This window comes from Heterodontus francisci, chromosome 27, assembly GCF_036365525.1.
Source record: "Heterodontus francisci isolate sHetFra1 chromosome 27, sHetFra1.hap1, whole genome shotgun sequence".
In the NCBI taxonomy this organism is placed as follows: domain Eukaryota; kingdom Metazoa; phylum Chordata; class Chondrichthyes; order Heterodontiformes; family Heterodontidae; genus Heterodontus; species Heterodontus francisci.
In genome coordinates this window covers 70,210,916-70,225,719 of record NC_090397.1, presented here as the reverse complement: position 1 = coordinate 70,225,719, position 14,804 = coordinate 70,210,916, and the positions used below count along the sequence as shown (strand labels likewise).

The 14,804-nt window shown below is 41.2% G+C and overlaps 1 protein-coding gene across 1 annotated transcript; it reads right to left on the bottom strand.

Annotated features, from left to right (window-relative positions):
- Positions 1-2,500: 2,500 nt before the first annotated feature.
- On the bottom strand, positions 2,501-3,945 carry LOC137385048 (apelin receptor A-like). The gene is made up of 2 exons (XM_068059797.1): positions 2,774-3,945; positions 2,501-2,654 (listed from the first exon to the last, which is right to left on the bottom strand). The coding sequence occupies exon 1, from the start codon at positions 3,890-3,892 to the stop codon at positions 2,807-2,809; it is 1,086 nt and encodes a 361-aa protein (XP_067915898.1). The 5' UTR covers positions 3,893-3,945; the 3' UTR covers positions 2,501-2,654; positions 2,774-2,806.
- Between the last annotated feature and the right edge of the window lie 10,859 nt (positions 3,946-14,804).

The following is a 14,804-nucleotide window of genomic DNA, read 5'->3' as shown; positions in this document are numbered from 1 at the left end:
TATCCCTGACACCACCCCTATCCCTGATACCACCCCTATCCCAGACACCACCCCTATACCTGATACCACCCCTATCCCTGATACCACCCCTATCCCTGACACCACCCCTATCCCTGATACCACCCCTATCCCTGACACCACCCCTATCCCTGATACCACCCCTATCCCTGATACCACCCCTATCCCAGACACCACCCCTATACCTGATACCACCCCTATCCCTGATACCACCCCTATCCCTGACACCACCCCTATCCCTGATACCACCCCTATCCCTGACACCACCCCTATCCCTGATACCACCCCTATCCCTGACACCACCCCTATCCCTGACACCACCCCTATCCCTGATACCACCCCTATCCCTGATACCACCCCTATCCCTGACACCACCCCTATTCCTGATACCACCCCTATCCCTGATACCACCCCTATCCCTGACACCACCCCTATACCTGATACCACCCCTATCCCTGATACCACCCCTATCCCTGACACCACCCCTATACCTGACACCACCCCTATCCCTGATACCACCCTTATCCCTGATACCACCCCTATCCCTGACACCACCCCTATTCCTGATACCACCCCTATCCCTGATACCACCCCTATCCCTGACACCACCCCTATACCTGATACCACCCCTATCCCTGATACCACCCCTATCCCTGACACCACCCCTATACCTGATACCACCCCTATCCCTGATACCACCCCTATCCCTGACACCACCCCTATCCCTGACACCACCCCTATACCTGATACCACCCCTATCCCTGATACCACCCCTATCCCAGACACCACCCCTATTCCTGATACCACCCCTATCCCTGATACCATCACTTTCCACATTCCACCATCTAAATCATAAAATTCAGAACATCATACCCCACTGGGCTGAATTTTCTGGGAGAATAAATGGCCGCTCGCACGCATGGGCCGCACACCCTCACCCCGTCGCAATCTAGCACACTGTGGCTCATTTAAATATGTAGGGTAGGCCACCCCCCCCAATCATATGGCAGGGGCAGGCTCAGCGATGTGGCGAATGGTGTCAGCTGCCTCCGCACAAGCACTGGTGATATTTCGAAAGGGCTGCCAAACCTGCACAGACTCTGCAGAGTTGAACCCTGCACCCTTGCCCCACTACACTGAAAGTAAATGTCAGACCCATCCCCCCCTCAATATACTGCAAATAAATGGTAGCCCCATTCCCCCCACCAAAACACTTGAATTGCCGAGTTGCCCTCTCCCCCAACCAACTGCACAAAGTGCAGAGGTCACCCCTCCCCCTACACTAGAAATGCAGAGTTGACCCCATTCCTCCCCCCACCCCCCCACCCCCCTCCATTACACTAAAGATCCTAAGCTCCCCCCTTGGCCATCTCAGTGGCGTCAGCTTTCCCTGGACAGGAAGTGAAGGTGCGTGAGTGCCACCACTGTGAGTGTCCACACAGCCGATAAGATTGTGGGGAATTTTAGATAAATGTATTCATGACCTTTATTTCAATACTTAAAAAGTCGGGTCCCATTGCCAAGCGGCGGATAGGCAGCCACGGAGCCTTGCCGCCTCCAGGAGGATGGGGCCCGGCAATTCTGGCGTCGGGCTTCATGGCAGGCTACTGCTGCCACAATCTTCTGGCTCCTCCTGCCACGGGAACTCAAACAAAATTCAGCCCACTGTGCGAATTGGTTCGTGTGCACTCTGAGCAGCACCAGGGGTCACTTCTCAAGTTAGTGTTCAGCAGTAAACAGGAGGTGAGTGAGGAGAGATAAAGCGGTTTCTTCCGAAAAGAAGATTTTTTTTCTTCAACCATGTCCTGTAATGGTAAAACTGGTAACTGTCGGGATGGTTAAATTACAGGGCAAAAAAAATAAAATAAATGTAACAACAATAAATGAGAATATATTAAATTCAACAAAATGTAGCAGATCAGATCTGAGTTGCAATGTTTGGAATGTGTGTGAGTTACATGTTGTTGCTAGTTCAGAATCGTTTTCAATATTATTTGGCAATTTTCTGTGTGTAAACCACACAGGTTGCAGGGCATTAAGAAAGATCAGTACTTACAGAAAGAAGTTTTACTCTCCGGTGCTGGATATCTGCCTTTCTGCTGCACCATTTCAAAGGTTTGTATTCTTAAAGCAGGAACAACATCTAATATTTCATTTTTTTGGAATGCTTTTCAACGATTAAGTGAATTAAAATCACACAAATAAGTTACATTGAATTTTAAAGCTGCTAAGCACTGGAAGACACAGAAAATACCCTTTTAATTTACTTGAGTGTATTTGTACGTCTGCTAGATGTTCTGATTTTATATATACTTTGCGCATTTATATTATTTTCCTAATTCTTAATTCAAAGGAAGAAACTGCACAGATCTGACTGCACAAGCATTTAATTCCAACATTTTAAACATTTGCTAAACTGATTTGACTTATTTGTTTGAGGAAAATCTCGACATATTAAGCTGCATTAACCCATCTGACCCGTGTTATGCATTTAAAAAGCAATCTCTCTGGAACTAGTTTCCAGCCAGCAGTTACGATCAGACTAACTCTTGATGCCCAATGTTGTTTGTTTCTTCAGTTGACTTTGAGATGCCTTCATGACTTTTGGGGATTTGATGTTGTGTTAAACATCTGATCTAAATATAAAACAGGGAGAGTTTGTGATCAAAATGAGGGTTTCACATTTAGCACTTATTGCTGTAGCACTGCAGAAAACAATCAGAACTTTAAACATTATTAAAGTTGCACAGTTTACCTTTACACCCTCACTTTAACATTTGGACTTGGATTAGGAACTGATCTTAGTTGCGGTGACTGTTTCTTCCTCTTTGCAGAATGAGGAGTTGCGCCTTTGAGATCTGGTCGATTCAGGCTGGGATGTTGACGAATGAACCTTCAATGCCCTGACCACCTCACAGGGCAAAAGCTGGAAAAATCTCTCCCTGAAATGATGATCGAAAACCAAGTAGACAATGGGGTTGACACAGCTGTTGATGAATGCCAGACAGGTGAAGAGCTTGATACCTTTACTCACTGCTTCCTGGGTGTCACACGAAGCCTGGATGGTCGAGGACTGGACCAACATATCCATGGTCTTCAAGACATTGTAAGGAAGCCAGGACAAGATGAACATGATGATTATCCATAAACCGATTTTAATCGATTTCCTTTTCTTCTTTTCCTCCTTTTTCATCTTGTTGAAGTGTCTGTAAAGTTTGATGCCCACCGAGCAGTAGCACACCGTGATGACGCCCAGGGGCAAAACAAAGGCTATGAACCTGGTGACCAGGGTGAAAGTGTTCCTGGGGGGTGTGTTGATCTCAGAGCAGATCCACCTGTCATCGTAGTTCACCATGATTCGGAAAAAGAGAGTGGGTAGTCCTAATGCGAGTGAGAGTGTCCAGATCAGCAGACTGGTGACAACGGCATACCGTTTGCTTCTCAGGTAGCCATACCTCACTGACAATACAATGGCCATGTACCTGTCGATGCTCATGCAAGTCAAGAAGAATATGCTGGAGTACATGTTGACAACCACGATGTAGCTACAGATCTTGCACAGACCTCCGCCAAAGAGCCAGTGGTGATCCAGGGCAGTTGAAACTGCCCAGAGAGGTAGCGTGAGGAGGAAAACTAAGTCTGCAATTGCCAACTGGGTGACAAAGATATCAGCTAAACGCCTGGACTTCCTCTTTGATCTCATGATAATGATCACGACAGCATTTCCAAAGGTGCCAACAATGAAAACCAAACAGTAGATTGATACGACAAAATTTTTGGCATAGTTCATGTCCTTGAATTCACAAAAGAGATCTGGGTAGGTCTGATAGTCATACCAAGCAGTTGTTTCCAATGGGGTTGCCATCATTTTCATAGCTGACCGAATCAACCACCCTAACCCGACCTGTTTGTGTAACTGTGCTGGCAATCTTCAGCTTGTCGTATTATCTAAAGTTTAAAGCAAACATTGCAAGCTTTGGTTTTTAGCCCAATCCGGAGGTTGATTAGCACCACTTATCAAGTAACACATGATATTGTGGTTGGTAGCACTGAAGTGGTATGCCTCATACAGTGGTAATGTGCTTTCCTGAGGCAAGCGTATTAGACGCAGTGTTTTCCGCCATTTGATGGCATAACTGGTATTTACAAACTGCTTTTGATTTTGCAAATTCAATTATGTGCTGTTATTTTTTAAGCAAATAATATATTTGCTATCTGTATTATATATTAAATCTACATCTTTTGAAAACGTTCACGGGAACCTTGCCTCTACGACCAAACCTGTAGTTCCAGTCACATCTGTTAACAATGTAATAAACATCTTCACTACCAAGAGTGTCACCATTTATCCCTCACAGATTGGCACAGTCTGGTGTCCCAAATAGTTGAAGTGATTATATCTCTCTTAAACCACATCAGGGTAAATGATCCCCATGAAAAAATGCAGTAATATGCCATCTAATTGCAGAATTGGGGGATAATATTAAACGTATCCTCATGGGACACTGAGGCACAGTGTTAGAGCAGAATGGAAGAAACATTTTACCCACTGCTTGATCTTGATACTGGGAGACATGTGAATGTGAAAGCAGGCCATTCTCCAAGATTAACATCCTTCACCTTGGTAAGTATAACATTTAGGAAAGCCTTTTGAACCTTAAGAAAGGTTGACTTTCACAGTGGATTTTTATCATGTGCAGTGTCAGATTTGGTCCAGGAGTCACAGATTATCCAAAAAAGGGGATCGAGCTCATAAGTGATTTTAAAGCAGTTTATTAAGAAGCAACAGTTTAAATATGGTGCATAAGCTAAATAGACAAAAATGATATATGACCTGTGACCCGGCGGACGAACGGACAGATGATGCAGAGTAAATGCTGGTCTCTATAGCGTCACAGACAGGTGCAAATGATAGGGGTGGGGTTTCCCTTTTTCACCTCTCAACTGACTAAAGACAGCGTGTTTACTAAAAATGTTTTAATTTAGTTTAGTTTAGAGATACAGCACTGAAACAGGCCCTTCGGCCCACAGAGTCCATGCCAACCCATTTATACTAATCCTACACTAATTCCATATTCCTACCACATCCCCACCTGTCCCTATATTTCCCTACCACCTACCTATACTAGGGGCAATTTTATAATGGCCAATTAACCTATCAACCTGCAAGTCTTTGGCATGTGGGAGGAAACCGGAGCACCCGGAGGAAACCCACGCAGACACAGGGAGAACTTGCAAACTCCACACAGGCAGTACCCAAAATTGAACCCGGGTCGCTGGAGCTGTGAGGCTGCGGTGCTAACCACTGCGCCACCATGTGTTTTAACCCCTCAGCATTTTAATGGTCAACAAACAGAAAAATGATAGGTTTTCTCATGGGTTTAAAGAAATATAAATGTTTATTAAACAACACAGGTGATAGGTAAATTGGCCGTTATAAATTGCCGCTAGTGTAGGTAGGTGGTAGGGAATATGGGATTACTGTAGGGTTAGTATTAATGGATGGTTGTTGGTCGGTGGGCCGAAAGGGCCTGTTTCAGTGCTGTATCTCTAAATAAATAAATAAATAAACACCTGAAAATATTCGCAACTTCACCCACTCTCACATGCACACTGAGGTGCAAACACACACTCAAGAAAAGATAGGGATTAAAATATAACATGCATTTAGGTCTGATGATTTTTAAAAGAGTTCACTGTAAACTTTGAGTTCTTCCCTGGGGGGCAGGTAAAGATTTAAAAATGGAGCAGGCCTGTTTTCCTTTTTCCTGGTTTTCTGAAGACAAAAGTTGGAAAGTTTCAGGAGGGCGAGTGCATTGTTGCAGACTTTATTTTGTTGTATCTCAGTCACAGTTCAATGTTGAAAACCTGGTACAATTTCTCAGGTATGGAGTTCAAGGCAACTTCCAGTTACTGCTTTACTGCCTTCTTGTGGTTTAAAGATGGTGTTCTTAAGCAGGGTCCTTCTTCTTCAGCTGGAGCAGATTAAATCACTCTCTCTCTCTCACTCTCTCTGTCTTTGTCTGCCCAGCATTTCCCACGATGGCAGCTGATGGAATTTAAATTCAATTAATTACTTAAAATCTGGAATTGAAAGCTAGTCTCAGTAATGGTGCCATGGAAACATCATCAATTGACATAAACACCCATCTGGTTCACTAATGTCCTTTAGGGAAGGAAATTTGCCATCCCTACCCAGTCTGGCCTATATGTGACTCCAGACCCATCACATTTGCCCTCTGAAATGGCTTCGCAAGTCACTCAGTTGTCAAGGGAAATTAGGGATGGGCAACAAATGCTGGCCTTGCCAGCGATGCCTACATCTCATGAAAGAATAAATTAAAATATATATATATATATATATATTAAAGACTCAAAACTGAAGACCCATGGTGTCACTCATCCAACTCAATAGCTTAATAAAAGTATATATATATATATATATACTTTTATTAAGCTCCTTATCAGACCCCTGGTTTCTGGTTTCTGTCATGTGACCATGATTTGTCTTTACCCTTGTCCTCACAAAGGGTGTCTGATGTTGTGGCCATTGTTAGACAATGGGTTCTGAGTATCATCCATCTTCATTCCTTTTTGATAAAGTGGAGTTTTTTCACACCCATTCATTTGAGTTTGAATTTGGAGACACTATGGGCTGGATTTTATGGTCCTCTGGAAGCGGGATTTCAGGCTGGGGGAGGGCAGAGAATCTGTGTGGAGATGTCTGTCACAGAACTCAATGCTAAAATGCTACCGCTCGATTCTGTTGGAGGTGACGAAATGGCATGGCAGCACTTCCACCCTGACCTGATGGCATGATCACTTACATCTGTTAAATATTATTTAGCATACATTTGGATGTCATTCATTGCGATCTTACCAGGTGTTCACAATCTTGAGTTAGATGAGTGACACCATGGCTCTTCAGTTTTGAGTCTTTAAGAAGCTGGCGTCACCGAGACAAGAGTCTCCAGTGCCTTGAGAGGGTCAGTGGCTTTACAGGGGTTATCTAGGGGAAGTGTATGGGGGGGGGAGGGGGGGGGCGGGGAACTCTGAAAGTGGTTTGTCTGTGAAGTGGGGGTGGAGTTGGGGAGAGAACACAGCAAGTGGTTTATCTGTGAAGAGGGTGGGGAGCCAGGGAGGCTGCTTGTAGAGATCAGAAAGTTTTTATAACAACACAGAAGTGCAGCCTCACGGAGATATTGATGAAAGCACACTAATCAGTCTTTTAAAGATGGCGCCAGCACCAGGTGATGCTGTGAACAGCATTGTCATTGCCACCCGACCACATGATTGGGGGAACAGTCACCATCATCATGTTAAATGGCCACCCGCCATACAATCTTGGCAGTGCAGCCACTGATATCATACCATTTTGCACACCGGCGGGATAATAAAATTCAGATCTGCGTCTGCCATGCCATTGTTAATCCAATTTGTTGAAGAAAGGTAGCCATTAACACAGGATGGGCCATTTACATTTTAATGCCTTCTCCAACACTGGTTTCATACATGAAGATTGACTCAGGGATCTTGTAGTTTGTGTATTGGCAGTATAGGATAAGGTCACCTGACCTGTCAACTCCATCTTGTTTTTTAGGAAATTTTGGGTTTGTTTTGTAAGTTCATTATATACTTCATAATTTCTCTATGCATGGTTGTGACAGTAGCTGGTGGCTGCAGTACTTTCTGCTCTCAGTTTTCTTTAGTTAACCAAAGTGTTGTGCAGATCAACTCCGGTCTTCTTCCACCTGAAGAAGGCTGAAGATTTCCCTCCTGAGTATCTGTTTATAAATGTTACTTCTAGAGGCTGGTGAGTTTCCCATGTCAATCACTTGTTCAATCCCATTTGCCCAATCACCAAGGGACAGGTACGCAAAGTAAACCTCACCTCTGCCCATCACTCTGCCCTGAAATCACCTTCTAGCTTATCTCTTGCTTGGTATTATTTATTAACTTCTGCCAGACACTTTTCTAGAGAGGGTCTGAGGCTCCATCTTATCAGCTTTAGGAATGTTTTGTTTTAGACCCTGTGCTAGAGTCATGTCCTTGGCAGAGATCACAGGCCTGTGGCTCCCTGTGTCTGTCAGCCTGGCCACCTGCTATAGTTTCCTTCTTTCTAAGAGAGAGAGCTATTTCTATAATTCAGTTCATTTTCTTAAGATGTTGTAAGATTATTTGACTGCCATTTCTTACAGTAAAATTTGACTGAGGCAGCTGGCTTGATAGAGGAAGAGAAGTAGCAATGGGCTTTCTTTCCTGTCATTGTGTTTGAGTTTTCCACAAACAATTGCCTGATTTACCAACAGAAAATGGATGGTTGAGCCTTGCTGGCAAAAATGGGGGTATTTGTGAATCAGATTCTTGAAAATCACACTTCTTTCGTCTTTTGGATAAGACATTAAATCGAGCTCTGTCTGCCCTCTCGGGTGGATGTAAAAGATCCCGTTGGACTAATTTGAAGAAGAGCAGGGGAGTTCTCCCCAATGTCCTGGACAATATTTTTATGTTATTTTATTTTATTTAGAGATACAGCACTGAAACAGGCACTTCGGCCCGCCTAGTCTGTGCCGACCAACCACCCATTTATACTAACCCTACAGTAATCCCATATTCCCTACCACTTACCTACACTAGGGGCAATTTACAACAGCCAATTTACCAATCACCTGCAAGTCTTTGGCTGTGGGAGGAAACCGGAGCACCCGGCGAAAACCCACGCGGTCACAGGGAGAACCCCTCCCAAATCAACATCATAAAACAGATGATCTGGTCATGATCACATAGCTGTTTGTGGGAGCTTGCTGTGCGCAAATTGTCTGCCGTGTTTCCTACATTACAACAGTGACTTCACTTCAAAAGTACTTCATTGGCTCTGAAGCACTTTGAGATGTTGGTGACCGTCAAAGAAGCTATGTAAATAAAATTCATTCATTTTTTTTCTTTTCATTGTAATTGCAAAATTGTAAGCTCACAGAAATGAGGGGATTGGCAGTAACTTCCTTCCAGTGCATCTACCGCAACAGAAAGTACTAGAAGGAAAACTCTCTGTGCTCCTTCAAAACCTTCGTCCTCTCAGGCAAATGAGGGGCCACGACCCAATAAACACCAGCCAGAGTCGACACGTAGCGGCTCAAACCAAAATTTGGAGGGCAAGAGAGAGAAAAGACACTTCTTAGTTTGATTGATGCTTTACCAAGAGATTAAAAAAAAACAAATGTGTAGTTCTAGTTTATTTAAACTTTACTGATGCAGTATTCGAACATGTGAATGCACATAAAACACATCAGCTGCAATAAAACAACTACATGGAATTAATATCTAATATCACAAAACAGTACAAGACCAAGAAAACCACAAGATATTTATTCAGGTACAGCATTCCAATGAAAAATTGCTCATTTTTGCAGCTGTTATATACAGCATTAAGAACACAAAATCAAAGTTAGCGGAATCAATCAAAACCTTTTGAAATAAAAGAGTTCCGAAGAAGGGTCACTGACCCGAAACGTTAACTCTGCTTCTCTTTCCACAGATGCTGCCAGACCTGCTGAGTGATTCCAGCATTTCTTGTTTTTAAAACCTTTTGAAATGTAGTTTCACCTATTAATAAACAAAAGATACTCAGAAGAAGCAGCGTGCAGTATTCTAGGAATTAAATAATCGGGTTTTCTAGTGAAGAAGTGTTAAGATCTTCTCACTAACAGCAAACTGTTTGCTTGGCCACTGCAAGCATTTTGTAATCTCACCCCCAATTTTGTCCTTTCTGTATCATGTACCTTCTTTGACTGAGATGGCAGAAGAGCTGTTCTTAGATCCCTGTCTCTGCTATTTTGAAGTAGTTGCTGGGAACTGTGTCAGCACAGGACACTGAGAAGTTTCCTTCTAATTAGCGTACTTACCCTGTGAGGAACTGCCCAGCTCTTACACTGTGATTCAGTTTTAGAATTACAGCTCAGTGGTCATAAGGCTAACCTGTCTCCTTCCACTTTGTGTTCCAATCAGTTTATCACCTTCCATTTTAAACATTATAACATTCTTCTCAATACCCTACTGCCATTTTACTATATTGAGGATTCAACACCAATCTCTGACAGTATTTTAATTGTGTTAGAAGGTTGTGGGTTCAAGTTCCACTCCAGGACTTGAGCACAAAAAATCTAGGCTGACATTCCAGCACAATGCTGAGGGAGTGCTGCACTGTCCAAGGTGCTGTCTTTCGAATGGGACATTAAACCAAGACCCCGTCTGCTCTCTCAGGTGGGCGTAAAGGTTCGCATGACACTATTTCAAAGAACAGCAGGGGACTTCTCCCCACTATCCTGATCAAATTTTACCTGTCAATCAACATCACTAGTCCATCTCTGGTCATTATCACATTGTTGTTTGTGGGATCTTGCTTTGCCCTAATTGGCTGCTGTGTTTTCCCACTACACTTACAAAGTACATCATTGGCTGTAAAGCCCTTTGGGACAGCCTGATGGTTGTGAAAGATGCTATATAAATGCAAGTCTTTCTTTCAGTGTAATGAAAGCTGATGTGAGCTGAAGAGCTAACCGGAGCTGTGACTATTCCATGCTCATTCTGTACAGCAGGACTGACTTGACCAGACTGGCTAAAACATTGCTTTAATTTAGATATAAAGAAGAAACACGTTTGTTTTTATTGGAAATGCCAATCAACATGTGAAAGAGAAACATAGGTTTGTATTTCAGGTGAGAACTTTTAATTTTTATTTTTATGATTTACATTGCCTGACAAATTTCTCACAGGAAGAGCTTAGATTAGCTAGTGTTTGCTAGTAGTTGGGCCAAACATGGCAGGCAGGTAGGTCTAGGTGGTGGGTGGAGGCCAGTGCTGAGGCTTATGGTAAGGTTGGTGCTGGGTTTAAGGTAGCAGGGATGGGTCGTAAGGAAGTGGTTTGAATAAAATCAATTAAAGTAGAATAGGAGCTGAGGCTGCAAAGGCAAGGGTGGGGGTAGGAGGACAACACTATCAGATGCAACACAGGATGTCGACTTCTTGAGTCGAGTCCACAGTTTCTGGAGGCCTAGGTTTCTCGACATCGTTGTACTTCCAAGTTTGTGCAGGTAATCTCTTTGTCATTTTATTCCTAGCAGTTTATGATAATCCACATACACTAGAACACACAGCATAATACCATATTATTATCAAAAACTTTCCTCTCAGTCTGAATGGGGACTGTCATGGTGGACTGCATCTTAGGGATGTTTTGGTTGTGTCAATGGGATTGGATGCAATTGTTTTGGTGGATGTAATTGGGGACAAGGTTTTGCATAATATGATTGAATAACAAAATTAGAAAATAACCAATTAGAAAGTACAGCGACTTAACTAATAAGGAAGAAGCAAAAAAATTCAGCCAATGAGGAAGAAGAAAATCTATGTAAGAGACGGTGGTCTGTAGGTAATAGATAATTTACTGTGAAGACATGCAAATAACTATGTGGGAATGCAATTAAGAAATCTGTGCATTCAAAACAAGGCAGGCAACGGACACAGCAGTGTTACAATTGATGCAAGTTATGAAGATTTTAAAAAGTGGTTCAAAAAGACAACATGGAATTAAAGAATTAGAAGAAAAAAATCCTTTGCTGTCCATTGCAAAATGACTTAAGTTTTTACTGCAGAGATTTATTTTTAGGAACACATAGTTTGAGACAGAGGTAGCATTTAAGGTATAAGGGAATTCATTTTTTCCTCTCGATAATTGGTATGAATGCAAAATATAAACCCTTTCCCCACAGTTGGCAGTCTCTCCACTTTGTTCCCTAAAAGTATCAGCACAAGGAATGTTGATTACATGAAAAAAAGTTTCATGAGTTTCTGGTTCGTGTTAAAACCTTTAGTTTTAATGCAAAATATTTTTCCTTAAATGAGTTCATGTTCCGGCTATTATAGAATACTAAGGAATAATGAATTTCTAAGTTTGAAGTGTAATCCTATGGCAATGATCATTAATGAAATCTGAAGCTTTATTCTTCACTCTCTGAACATTTGGAACTTTTAGTCTGCCAGCTGTAAGAGCAAACTGCAAACCAACTCCTACTAAAATCTGGGTTTCCCTTGTATTTGGCTAATCCGCTCTGTTGCCAGAGTTTTCATAAATTATCCCCTGCCCCCAATTTGCAGCAGCTAATGACAATGACCTGGTAAAATGATTCTTTCCAACAACAATTGTTAATCAGGTTAGCGTATTTAGGTTTCAAAGCTGGAAGCCATTATCAGGTGGTGCAGTTTCTGTGGCCGTACAAAACTCAGATATTAACCTCTGTGAATAACAGAAAGCTGACTTGAAATTAATTTAACATCTTGATATGAATTTCCTCAGACGAAGAAATTCGTTGCAAGCATATTATTGGAAGAATCTGTTTTCAATGCAAAAGGGCAAATGTCAGTGATGTAAATGCTGAAATCAGTCTTTATTTTCAAAATGGGATTATTTTAAAAATGGATGAAACTGAAAAGAAATTCTCTTAATTTCAGATCCCTTACTGGACTGGAAAATAAAGATATGGGTTTCACAACTGTCTTTTCTCCCTCCCCTTAAAAATCACACAGAGCATGACAACACGTCATTTATTATTATATTATCAATTGAATTGATGAGAAAGGAAGGGAAAATATTTTGAAGAGTAATGGTCAGCTTTAGCATCACATTTTAAAAATCATTAGGCTGAACTACAAATTGGCCCCCTTTTTCCTTTCTTTTCCACCTGTTAATTTTACAACATCTATACTTTTAAAATAGCAAATACTGAAGATGTTAGCAGAGGAATTGAGTGGGAGGATGAAAAACACGAAATTAACATCAGCCATGATCGTCGCTAGCTCGGGTACTTCTGCAAATGTATCATTTCAACCATGTACATCTCTCAGCTCCCCCGGTCAGTCTCATTAACTATTACAAGCCAATATGGTATTAATAACATTGTTTGTTTAAATAGTGTTACTCTGTAAGTTGTTCAGACTGGAAGTGCTATCATTTATTAATAGTTACTGAGGGAATCAGTTTGACAGTTTGCTTTATGGGATGTCCAGGGAATAACTTCCAGGATTTCCACTAATATTCACTTTAGATCTCGTCCAAAACAATAAAACTGTTAAATAGTATTTCACCAGGATGATGAGCAATAATTGGCATAAATAAACTATCTTCACTACTCAGACACAGACTTCCTCGCAGCAGTCAACAAATAAACAGAACTTTTAAATTAAAAGTAATATTCAATGTAAGTGATATATTCAGGGCACACTGGCCTTGGAAAATACTGTGAAGAAAACATAGTATCCAAGTAACACGCTGCATTAATATTTCAGGTTAAATCATGTTGAAAATCTTGCTATTTACTCTAACGCCTACCCACTGCAAAAAATTGATTGAAAATAAAACATCTTGGGTTGAATTAGTGTTGATAGAAGGGAAGGCAGGAGAGTTTAAATGACCAAAGGGATGACGATGCAAAGCCAAAGAGGATGGTAATGGGACAATAAAATAGATAAACCAGAGTGCACTGGAAACTGGGAAGATGAACAAAACACAATCAACTGCATTCACAAAGGAGTGAAGCAAACTGATAATCTTTATAGTCCTATTTCTGTGCTGTGGAAATTATTGTGGTTTGAAAATGTGTGGTGTGACTTCCAGTACCATGATGTAAAACCCAGATAGTTCTCACTGTCTCCTCTTGTCTTTTGGAAAATGAGACATGACTCAATTGAGTGAGTGAAAAAAAGACCAAAATCATAACTCACCACGCAGGTCAAACAGGTCAGCACTGTACCGTGAGAATTAAACTACCGAATGCACATCTATCTTCAAATTAAAACAAAACTCCAGCTCTGGTGTTCTTAGAATTAGTCACTGGCACTTTCTTGGAGATAATAACCTATATGAAATGCATCAAACTCATCTGGTTTCTTTTTAATTGATTGTCTCATTTCGTTTTGGTAATAAAATGACCAAAATGAATATATTTTTCCATTAAAAAGATTACTATCATCCAGAAAAAAATAATTTGGGGATTCCCTCAGGAGGAAATATAATATGTGTATATATATATATATATATCTATATGTAATATTCTAACTGTCTGCACAACTTTGTAAATTACTTATTCAAATTCATAACACAATGATACATGATCCGTTCAGAGACTTTTAAAAATATGTAGCAAAACATTATTTTCTGTGATTATTTCAACTCAATCACTTCTCTTCTACAAGGTTTTATTTCACTAGCTGAGTTAACAGGAGATATTTCTCAATCAACTTTCATAATGAAAGTACGGGTTGGCTAATATTAAATGAATGAATGAAAGTGAAATCAACTAGTGTAGCAATGTTCCAAAAAAGAGGTATTCTTAAATGTTGCTGTTGTGTTATATTTGATTTTAATGAATCAGGCTGCATAATCCCACAATTATCTTTTATTTATTGAATCACGGAATCTTACAACACAGTAGAAGGCCATTCAGCCCATTGTACCTGTGCTAGCTCTTTGATAGAGCTGTCCAATTTAGACCCACACCTCTGCATTTTCCCCATAACCCTGAAAATTAGTTCTCTTGGAATACATGTTCAATTGTGTTTTAAAAGTTCCTAAATTTACATTTTAAAACCAGCCCCGAACATCTGATCCTCAAGCAAGGGAGGGACCAGTTTGCAGTGTCTCTATTACATTTAGTACAATTCATGTGATTGTTTGCCATTGGTGTTAGATTGCTGGATACTTACTCTGACCTGCATTGTTCTATGTGGAGTTA

Excerpts from the sequence above, each read along its gene's own strand:
- LOC137385048 (XM_068059797.1), bottom strand. The coding sequence starts at position 3,892 with ATGAAAATGATGGCAACCCCATTGGAAACAACTGCTTGGTATGACTAT.